Genomic DNA, 7,783 nt, shown 5'->3' with positions numbered 1-7,783 from the left:
GGGAATTCCCCCAGAACTCTCTTATAGATGTCACCCAATGACTGGTGTAGGCCTCCTCGGGGCCTTACGGTGCCCCTGGGACTAACACCACAAGGAACAGAGGACCCATGTCTCCTACTCAGAGTTCATCGTGTATCCCCTCGCCCTATGGAATAAGGCCCATAAAGGCTCTGTAACATAGTCACAACACTGCCACTCAGAGTTCTGAGTCCATCATCCACAAGCAAGTGTCTACAGGTTCCCACACCCTCAGTCAGGGCCTGGCTATCTATTACAAGACCATTCATTTCAGCCTCACCTGCTTTTGCTACAGACAGAGGACTCTCAACTTTACTGACACATAAGAGTAGAAAATAGGACTCATAGACAGGCCGGGGTTAGGGGACGGCCCACCTGTGCCAGACCTGAGGCACAGACCTAGGCGGGCCGACCCAGGGGGGAATGTTCCAGAAATGAAGAGAGAGGACAGGGGCTGCATGTCAAGAATGGAACAATAAGAAAGGGGACTGAAGAACTGGAGAGCATGGGGTCCCTCCAGTGTCTCTCCAAGAGTAAGAAACGCCCCAGAGGCCGACTGTGGGGTGACAACTTCAGAGACAGAGAGAAGGGCCTGAGGTTCCCACACTGGGCCCAGGGCCAACTCTTTCCAGCCTTTTTGAGGATGGCTCTGTTGTGGGCCTCTACTTCAGTCCCAACCATGACCCCTAGGAGAGAAGGCAAGCCCGTCTCTGTGAAAGATCAGGACCCGAGGAACTGCCCCCACTCCCATAGCAGCTGGAACCCCACCGCCAGCAGTCCAGAGCCTAGCTCTGCTGGGCTCTACTCCAGCTGCTGCTAGTGAACCCCAATCTCTCTACACAGGGAAGATGGAACTGGGCTATGGCACACATGCGTGATTGCCCTGCGGCACAGGGACGACCTGAGCCAGCTCATCAGCCCCTTGTCCTCCCCCAGCTGAGGAAGCAGTTTCCATGCTGCCTTGCCAGCACGCCTGAAAGAGGCAGAGGTTTTAACAACCCTAGGAGACATTGCCAAGCCCCTGCCTCCCCGACTAGAGCAACATTTTACATTCTCCCTGGCATGGTCAGTCATCTGAGTGCTTGCTTGTCTCTCCAGGAGAAGTGGACCTTGCCTGTATGTTCCCTGCTGTGGCCTAGTGACTAGAACATCCCTCGGCACACACTAGGCCTTCAATAAAGATCTGTGGAAAGGCAGAAGAGAGGCCAAGAGGGAGAGAGAGAAGAAAGAAGGAAGAAAGAGTTCCTGAAGCATAGAGAAATCCAGCAGGAATCACTTGCATTTCATTTTGGAGATGGAAGGCTTCAAGTCACAGAATATACGTCAATCCAAACAACAACAACAACAACAACAACAACAACAAAACAAAGTTATTCTAAATGTCCCTCCCCTGCTCGATGCTCTTCTATGGTTTCCTACTTCCCATAGTCCAAATTCCCGGGCAGCGTGTCTAAGGACCCCCCAAAACTGTTCGAAGCTCCCTTTCCAACCACATCTCTCCTCCTAACTTTGGTGTGAAACCTCCTCTCAAGCAGGTGCTCTAGTCCCTGCCCCCGACACGAGCCATCTCATCCTCACCCCAGGCCTGCACTCATGTTTCCTCCTCAGGACCTCTCCCACATGTCCCTCCTTCTTTTTTATTTCATTTTTCTAGGTGAGGCAACCCTTGGTTGACCTGACAGATTGCAAGGACCTTGTCATCTTACAATCCCTTATTTTTTTATTTTTTATACCTACAGCACCTAGTCTTCCTAGATGGTCTCCCATCCAAGTACTAACCAGGCCAGACTCTGCTTAGCTTCCAGATCAGATGGGATCAATCTTGTTCAGGGTAGCATGGCCGTAGACCAACATGTCCCTCCTTCTTTGAGGACCCCTTCTTATGGTGCTACCTGTGGAATGTTCTGGCATTTCCTCTCTAAGGTTCTCACCTGGTACTTCTCGGGGGAACTTTGTGTTCCCTCATGGGAAGCTCAAAAGGATAATGAAGGAGGGAAAAGGACAGGCCTGGTGACTCCAGGTGCAGCCCAAAGGAGGGACAAAATAAACATAGGAGTGCTTTCTGCTTCCGAAGAGCCAGAGCTCTGAGTCCATCATCCACCAGCAAGTGTCTACAGGGGCATGGACATCTTGGATATCCTTCCATTCCTCCCATCAACTGGCTGCACTGAGCTGGACATTTTTATTTGGCCTGCCCAGCATTGCATGGGGCCCGCCCTTCCAAGCACAGTCCCTACAGGTCACGGAGGCTGACCCTCTCCCCACCGCAGGGATATCTGTGAGGCCATGTGTATACCACACAGCCTGGTCAGAGTGACTGGCGCACAGGATGCCGGGGACCCAGGCTGGGCCAATGAGAAGACTCCTGAACTTTTGCTGGAATCACCTGGAAGGAGATGCTTCTCCATCAGAGCTCAGGGGTATCTGGCTCACATTCACTTGTAGCAACTCTTTGCTCCCTGGATACCCATCAAGTAGAAAGCCAACCAAGAGTGCTGAAAGAGAGAAACAGTATCCCAGTGACATCATCGGGGTCTCAAGTATAGCTAGTCATGGCTTCACCTTTATGGAGGCTAAGAACTCCAGGTAATTTAAGAGGGTCTAAGTGGGTTTCTATCACTTGCAACCAAGCATCCTGGCTCAGTTTCTATATAGAAGAGCCACCCCTTCAGGTCAAAGTACTGCCATCTTCCTGTATCCTCATACATCGCACATGGTCCTCTTGGGGAATGACATTAAGTCTGGTTGCCTGTCTGTCCTCCATGGCCTCTAGCTGAGAGCCGGCCTAAGGGGTAGGCACGGGCCTGGGGAGAGGACGGACGTCTCCTAAAGCCAACAGCTGGGACTCTCTGAGGACAAAGTGAGGCCATGGTATAGAGAGCAGGAGGATAGTGAAGGGAAGGGGCAAACTGGGGGCCCCTTGCCAGGACAGGGGAGGTGGGAGGGTACACAGACACCTGCAACCCTAATTGTGCCAACTCTGCCACTTCTCAGCAGATGCAATCTGCCTGGCACCTGCCCTCTGCATATGCAGCTCTGAAAAAGGCCCGTGACACCACACATGGGCTGGGAATACCACTGAGCAATAAGACCCACTCCTCCTGGGCAATCTACCCTGGGGCAGAGAGAGTGCCCTTGCTTGGGAGTCCCAGATCTGCTCCTTACTGGGCTCCCTCATATGCTGCTCACTGTGTGGCCTTGGCAAGACTTTTCCCCTTTCTGGGCCTCAGTGGACCAGATGGCCCTTGAGGCCCCTCCCACTCAGAAACACAGAAGAATCTGGCCCTGACCAGCTGAGGGCATCACAAAGCCTTGGCTCTTCCCAGCAAAACATCTGATTTTCAGCAACAGACACCCAGGGGCTCCCCCGCCCGCATGTGGAGTAGTTGGTGGGGCTGCTGGAGTCTCCCTGGCATAATGGCAGGCCATCTTTCTCCACCCTGCCTGACCTGGGCAGCCCCCGATGCTGCAGAGCCAACGATGCCTGCCACGATCAATTATGTGGAGACCAAGGGAGGACATAATCTGGTGATAAAGGGCTGGAAGTTAGCTGGAGGCTGGTGCTCTTTCTAAAGTGATTTACTTAGCTCCCCTCCACACTCGCACCCTTAATGTAATTATTTACTTTGTCATTAAACACCCTCCTTCCACTCCAGTTATTTTTAGAGTTTCTGAAGCCTATAGAATTGGCTGGGGAAGTTGCTCATTGGCCAGGGGAAGTCAGGTTCCCCCCAGGAGGCAGTGATGCTCATGGAGCTTGGGGACAGCCTGGGGACTCATGCTGGGGTTTCCAGAGAATGAGACCAGGACCAGATGCCACAGGCCATCACTCCTTGCCCTCTCTAACTTCCTCATTCACTTTAACCCTCCTTTCCTTCCTTCGTCCTGCTTCCTTCCCTCCGCCCTCCTTTCCTTCTTTTTTAAAATTGAGATATGTCACATACCATAACATTAGCCCTTTAAAGTATATAATTCAGTGGTTTTTAGTATATGCATGGGGTTGTGCAGCCATCACCACTATCTAATTACAGAGCGTTTCATCGTCCCCCAAAAGGAACTCCATACCCATTAGCAATCACTCCCCAGGCCCTATACTCCCGTCAGCCCCTGGCAACCACTAATCTATTTTCTGTCTCTCTGGGTTTGCCTATTTTGGATTGTTCATAGAAATGAAGTCATAGAGAATGTGGCCTCCTGTGTTCGGCTTCTTTCACTAAGCATGTTATCAAGCTTCATACATGTTAAAACATGTATCAGTATTTTATTCTTTTTTATGGCCAAATAATATTCCATTGTGTGGATATACTGCATTTTGTATATCTGTTCATTAGCTAATGCACATTTGGGTTATTCCCAGCTTGGAGCTATTATGAATGATGTTGCTATAAATATCTGTATACAAGTTTTTGTATGAACATATTTTCAATTCTCTTAGTATTGAAAATATGTTCATACAAATGAACTCAGCTCTCAGCTAGGAGTGGAGCTGCTAGCCTTGCCTCCCTTTCCCAGTCAGCTGGGAAAGCTGCGGGCCAGGTATGCTAGTGCTGCTGTAGGCTGTGGTCAGCTGGAAAGCTCCACACTGCTCTGGCAGCCAATGACACAGCCAGGAGTTGCTGCGGGCTGCTCACTAGCCAATAAGAATGATGACAGCAGCCCCTGGTCACCCACATGCCGGACCTTCACCCTCCACAGAGCTGGCCAGGTAAGCTTCTTCACCCTCATTTTACAGATGATGCAAGGGTAGCCTGTGCTCAAACCTGGATGTGGACCTCCAACTGTCTGCCTCTAACTGAAAGCACCTGCTACTTTCCTTGTCACCAATACAGCCTAGAGGGATGTGACCAGTGTCCAGACTCTAGGGACCAGAAATGAGACAAAGGTCCTAACCACATTCAGCCTCAGAACTCAAAGAGGCAGCAAAGTACATCTTTGGCAATTTGAGCTTCCCTTTCTGACCTTCTCCCCTGGGTCAGCTCAGCTCCCCCAACACCAGGTATTCCAGTGCCTGAAGGCTGGCACATGGTAACCTAGCACATGGTAACCTAGGTCACAAAGAGAGATGTAGGACAATGTGAATCTCTGCACAATCCCAAGGTGACAGCTAAAAGGTAAATTTCAGGCACTCAGCTATCGGGGTAGTGATTTCCTTCCCTAGCCACCCTCACCACATTACACCATGTAGAACCGCCTCTTCTGCCCTGCATGCTTCTTCCCCTGGATGTCCCTCTATTTCCAGAATGACAGGTACTGAAGAAGGTGTAAAGATTGTGTCTGGTGTCCACTGCCTAGCACCACGCCAAACCCAAACCCTGCATCTCAAATACTGCTGCTCAAAATGGGATGAAAAATCAGACACTGAAATGACCCTCCCAGACCAGAGGCCTCATGTCTAGTGTCTGGGTTTCAGACTTCCCAGTCCCTACAAACATAAGCCAGTGGTCCACACCCATTGGGAGCAGGGCCAAGACACAGTTGTAGAAGAAGATTCCAGGGTAGTTCCTCAAGACAGAGGCCTTCTAGGCCCCTCCCCTCCATACCCACCCAGGAAGAGAGGCCAGCTAAACCTTGAGGGGCGTCCAAACAAGTCATATTCACCCAGGGCCAGGTGGGCAAGGGCCTCCAGCGTCCACATGTGGCTGTGCAGCAGCTGGAGGGCACAGACCCAGGACGGGCCTCTGGATACAGCCTCATAGGGCTTCCGAGCCCCAAGACAGTGCCTGTGCTGGGGCTGAGGAGTGAGGCGACCCCCTCTGCAGAGGGCTGACAGAGCCAGCTGCCTTCAGCCGTTCTCAGGTCCTAGGACCTTTGCTCACACTGTTCCCCTTTGCACATCATGGGCAAACTGCAATTCTTTGTGAAGAACTCAGGGTCCTGTGCATTCATTCATTCATTCATTCACTCTCAAATATCTACTGGAAGCAGAGAGAGGGGGAAAAATGGTGTAGATGATAGAGGCTCTGTTCATCCCTCTGGCAACCAAATCAAAGTTGTGATGGAAACAAGGAGCAGCACCAAGGAAAATCACCTGGGATCTAGATGAACAAGCCATACAACTAGAGATAAATTCAAGAAATCACCCTGCAATGGCAAAAGGTAGGAGAGGGCGAGGACACGGGGCTGCCTAGTCCCAAGAGGCTGAGTGAGACAGAGGCTGAAGCTGCGGCAGTGGCAGACGCCTCTTGAAGGGGCCACGTCTGCAAGGGGATTTCCTCAGTGACAGACCTGCTCACTCTGAGCACCAGTGCCAATTCAGATGCACGCAGGGGCACTAGGGACTTACAGGGAGATGTTGTCAGAGTGAGGGCCTAGGGGAGACTCGCTCTGTACAGAAGTGCCAGCGGTATCCGTTGTGCCCTGTTGAGCCCTCCCCCCTCCCAATGCTCGGATTCAGCGCCGCCATAACCATGACGTCATCAAACTGGATAACAGAGGTCACTCTGCCCAGAGGATTCCCTGAAACCCCACCTCCCTCAACTCGTGGCCCCACCCAAGCCACATCCAGTTGTGTCCTCTGCGAGTCCGGTGCTCCTTGCTAAGCAGTACCTAGACTGACACTAGAGGTAGCTGGCCTCGGTTTCTGGTGTGGCCTTTTGAGGCAACTATAAGCACAGTATCTGTGGATTGCTTGCTGAATCTTAAAGGTGACTCCGGAGGGGCAGAGGCTGGGGCTAAATTTGGCCTGTAGTTGAGCCCCTTTCAGGACTGTGCCACTGGACACTTACTACACAAATCCACACTAATAAGACCGGGAGACTTAGGAACTTTGCTTAGTACATAGAAACAGACATGGAAAGGCAGCCAAAATGGGAAGACAAAGAAGCAGAAACCATATGAGAGAAGAGAACAGAGATCCAGAAATAATGGAGCCAAGTAATCTAACAGATGCAGAGTTCAAAACCCTGGTTATAAAGATGCTCAATTAACTTTTAGTCAAATTCAGTGAGAACTCTAACAAAGAGATAAAAAACATAAAAATGGAAATGGAAATTATAAAAGGGAACCAGTCTGAAATGAAGAACACATTATCTGAGACGAGCAGTTTATTAAATGGAATAAACAAAAGAATAAACAGACTGAATAAAGAAGAGGATCAAATGACTGACCTAGAGCACGGGAAACCAAGGACACTCAATCAGAATGGCAAAAGAGAAAGGATGCCATGACTATAAAAATAATTTAAGGAGCATATGGGACACTACAAAAGATCAAAATATCCGTCTGATTGGCGTACCTGAAGGAACTCAAGATATTGAACAGCTATATGAAGAAATAATGATGGAAAACTTCCCTAACCTGGTGAATGAAACGGACATACAACCTCAGGAAGCTCAGAGAACCCTAAAAACCAGGAATCCAAAGAGGTCCACACCAAGACACATCATAATTTAAATGCTAAAGGTTAAATACAAAGGAAAAAAATCCTAAAAGCAGCAAGAGAAAAGCAGATAGTTACCTACAAGGGAACACCCATAAGACTGGCAGCTGATTTCTCCAAAGAAACTATGCAGGACAGAAGGGCTTGGCACAAAATATTCAACGTGATAAAGACCCAGGATCTACAACCAAGAATAATTTATCCAGCAAAGCTCTCATTTAGAGTTGAAGGACAGATAAAGAGCTTCCCAGACAAAAATAAGCTAAAGGAATTTATCACCACCAAGCCAGTATTACAGGAAATCTTGGAGGCACTTCTTTAAGAAGAAAAAACACATATCAAAAACAGGAGTAAAGAACGGTAACAACTACATTCCTATCAATAAGT

At 49.7% G+C, this 7,783-nt stretch overlaps 1 protein-coding gene and 1 pseudogene across 1 annotated transcript in view; both read right to left on the bottom strand.

The window, feature by feature from the left end:
• The window catches only part of GLI2 (GLI family zinc finger 2), a 173,686-nt gene extending 170,809 nt beyond the window's left edge, over nucleotides 1–2,877 (bottom strand). Inside the window, exon 1 of the mRNA XM_023532680.1 lies at nucleotides 2,405–2,877. Within this exon, the coding sequence (XP_023388448.1) occupies nucleotides 2,405–2,426 (22 nt within the window). The 5' untranslated portion in view covers nucleotides 2,427–2,877. The remainder of the gene's footprint in view (nucleotides 1–2,404) is intronic.
• On the bottom strand, nucleotides 1,749–1,866 carry LOC111742183 (annotated as a pseudogene).
• Nucleotides 2,878–7,783: the final 4,906 nt, after the last annotated feature.

Source organism: Pteropus vampyrus, unplaced genomic scaffold (assembly GCF_000151845.1).
Source record: "Pteropus vampyrus isolate Shadow unplaced genomic scaffold, Pvam_2.0 Scaffold87, whole genome shotgun sequence".
In the NCBI taxonomy this organism is placed as follows: Eukaryota; Metazoa; Chordata; class Mammalia; order Chiroptera; family Pteropodidae; genus Pteropus; species Pteropus vampyrus.
Note: the sequence above shows the minus strand (reverse complement) of the source record. Positions and strands in the feature narration are given on the sequence as shown.